The 2162-nt window shown below is 44.2% G+C and overlaps 1 protein-coding gene across 1 annotated transcript; it reads left to right on the top strand.

The window, feature by feature from the left end:
• LOC102668923 (protein FLOURY 1) lies at window positions 1-2162 on the top strand. The gene is made up of 2 exons (XM_006583709.3): window positions 1-1135; window positions 1831-2162. Exons 1-2 carry the CDS (start codon window positions 294-296, stop codon window positions 1835-1837), a joined length of 849 nt encoding a protein of 282 aa, XP_006583772.1. The 5' UTR covers window positions 1-293; the 3' UTR covers window positions 1838-2162.

Below are 2162 nucleotides of genomic sequence, written 5' to 3'. Positions count from 1 at the left end.
AGAAGTGTGTGACAATAATAAAATGTTGGGTTTGTAACCAAACAGAGAATCTCTGAAATGGTCCAAATGACCACACACCACTTCTCTATTTGTCCGCCACCACTTCCTCGATCACCAGTGCCACTCCTCCTCCTCTCTGCGCTCCCAACGCTGCAATAACACGCTCACTCTCTTTCTTCATTCTTCTCTTCCCTTTCGCGCCAACTCTGATCGGTGTTCCTTCCCTCCTTCTGCCTCCTCCTCCCGCCTCAGATGCAGACTCTCCCTCCCTTCTCTTGCATCAGAGGCTCCCCATGGATTTTCCTCCCGCCCTCAATCTCCTTACCGAATTCGGTTGCGGCTTCGTCCTTCTCCGCTCCCTCTCCCGCATCTTCAATCTTCTAGGCCTCTTTCTGATGCTCACATTCTGCTTCAAGGTTATGTGCTTCGGTTGGAACTCCAAGAACGCCCTTCGCTTCCTCTGCGACTCCGGCGGCGTCCCCAGAATCCGCTTCTGCCTCGACAAAGTCGTTTTGGAAAAAGTCTCCAAAGCGAAGACCAAACCTTTGAAAAAACCACGCCACCCCACTTCGAGCTCTTCCTTCCGGAGGCGCCCCGGTGGGTCCGGGGAGAGAGGGAACGCGGTTTCCGATGATGGGTCGGAGGGGAAGGGGGAGAACGAGAGAGAGGGTGGCAATGAGGACGAGGTGTTCGACGTAATGACGCTTAGAAGAATGGTGAGGATGGAGCGGCAGAAGGCCAATGCGGCGTGCGCGGATCTCGAGAAGGAGAGGACGGCGGCCTCCTCGTCCGCGGAGGAGGCGATGGCAATGATCCTGCGGCTGCAGAGCGAGAAGAGCGCTGCGGAGATTCAGGCCACGCAGTTCCGGCGGATGGCGGAGCAGAAGCTGGATTACGATAATGAAGTGATTGAGTCGTTGCAGTGGACGATCACGCAGCACGAGTTTCAGAAGTGTGAGGTGGAGGATCGGATAGAGATGTGTAGGGAGGAACTGAGGCAGTTTATGAGGGATGAGGAAATAGACCGAATTGAAGATGAAGTGAGTAGGAGTTTTATGTATGATAATGAAAATGATAATGATGATCCTGATGGTAATTCAGTAGGTAGCTCTCCCGAAACCGAATCACAGACCTTGTAAGTTTTGAAAGGTTGTTATATACAAATGAAATTCCTTTACATCGACCTGCATTGGTTTCCAAGTGTAAATTGTATTTATTCATAATTCAAGTAATAATAATATCCAAGACCTATATATATTTTTTAGTTTTTGGCATGATGGATTAGGCTCAACTTTCAGGTTTGATAGTGTACGTTTGAGTAAATTTAATGGAGCACATAATGTTGCTGGGATTGATGCTTGTAGGATGAGAGTTATATAGTGGACATAGTGGGTTGGTCTCTTTTAATTTCTGGTTTAGCACCGTAAATTTGTTGAGAATTGGATTGAAGCACCTGCGTGTAAGAATTTGATTCTGATGCTAGCTGTTGACAACAATGTTATACGAGGCATTTAGTCTCAAGTAAGGTTTAGGTTTTCTCGTATAGTTTTGTTGCATTGAAACACTTGACACTGCAGGAATTATTTGCATGCAGTGGTGAATGGACGTATTAAACTAGCCTCAACTTTCAGGTTTACTTGTGTAACTTTGTGAATAAATTTAATGAAACAATCAATGTTGCATGGATCTGAATCTGTTGGTTGTGGTATTGCCGTGTAAGCTTGTAATTTTGTACCAGTTCCGTTGTTTGAATATTAATAAATTGACACTAAATGTGACATTATATATACTGTAATTATTTTTATATTCTACTTTGTATTTTTTTGCAAGGACTTGAATTGCAAGGATCTGATTCGGATGCTTGCGGGACAACAATATATGAGCCATTTAGCCACAAGGTTTAGGTTTACTTGTGCAATTTCTGTTGAATGAATTACTTTGAAACACTTGTCACTGCAAGGATTATTTGCAGTGGACATAATAAACTTGCCTTAACTTCCAGGTTTACTTGTGTAATTTTGTGATAAACTTTAGTGGAGCAGTTCAAATTGTAAAGGCCTCTCACTTGGGAGTGTTATGTTGTCAGTTACTGACAATAACTTATTGTTAGGATTACATGATCAGGTACTGTATATGTAATGTACCTTCTCTGGGGTTGTGTT

This window comes from Glycine max, chromosome 7, assembly GCF_000004515.6.
Source record: "Glycine max cultivar Williams 82 chromosome 7, Glycine_max_v4.0, whole genome shotgun sequence".
Lineage (NCBI taxonomy): Eukaryota > Viridiplantae > Streptophyta > Magnoliopsida > Fabales > Fabaceae > Glycine > Glycine max.
This window is presented reverse-complemented; position numbering and strand designations above follow the sequence as displayed.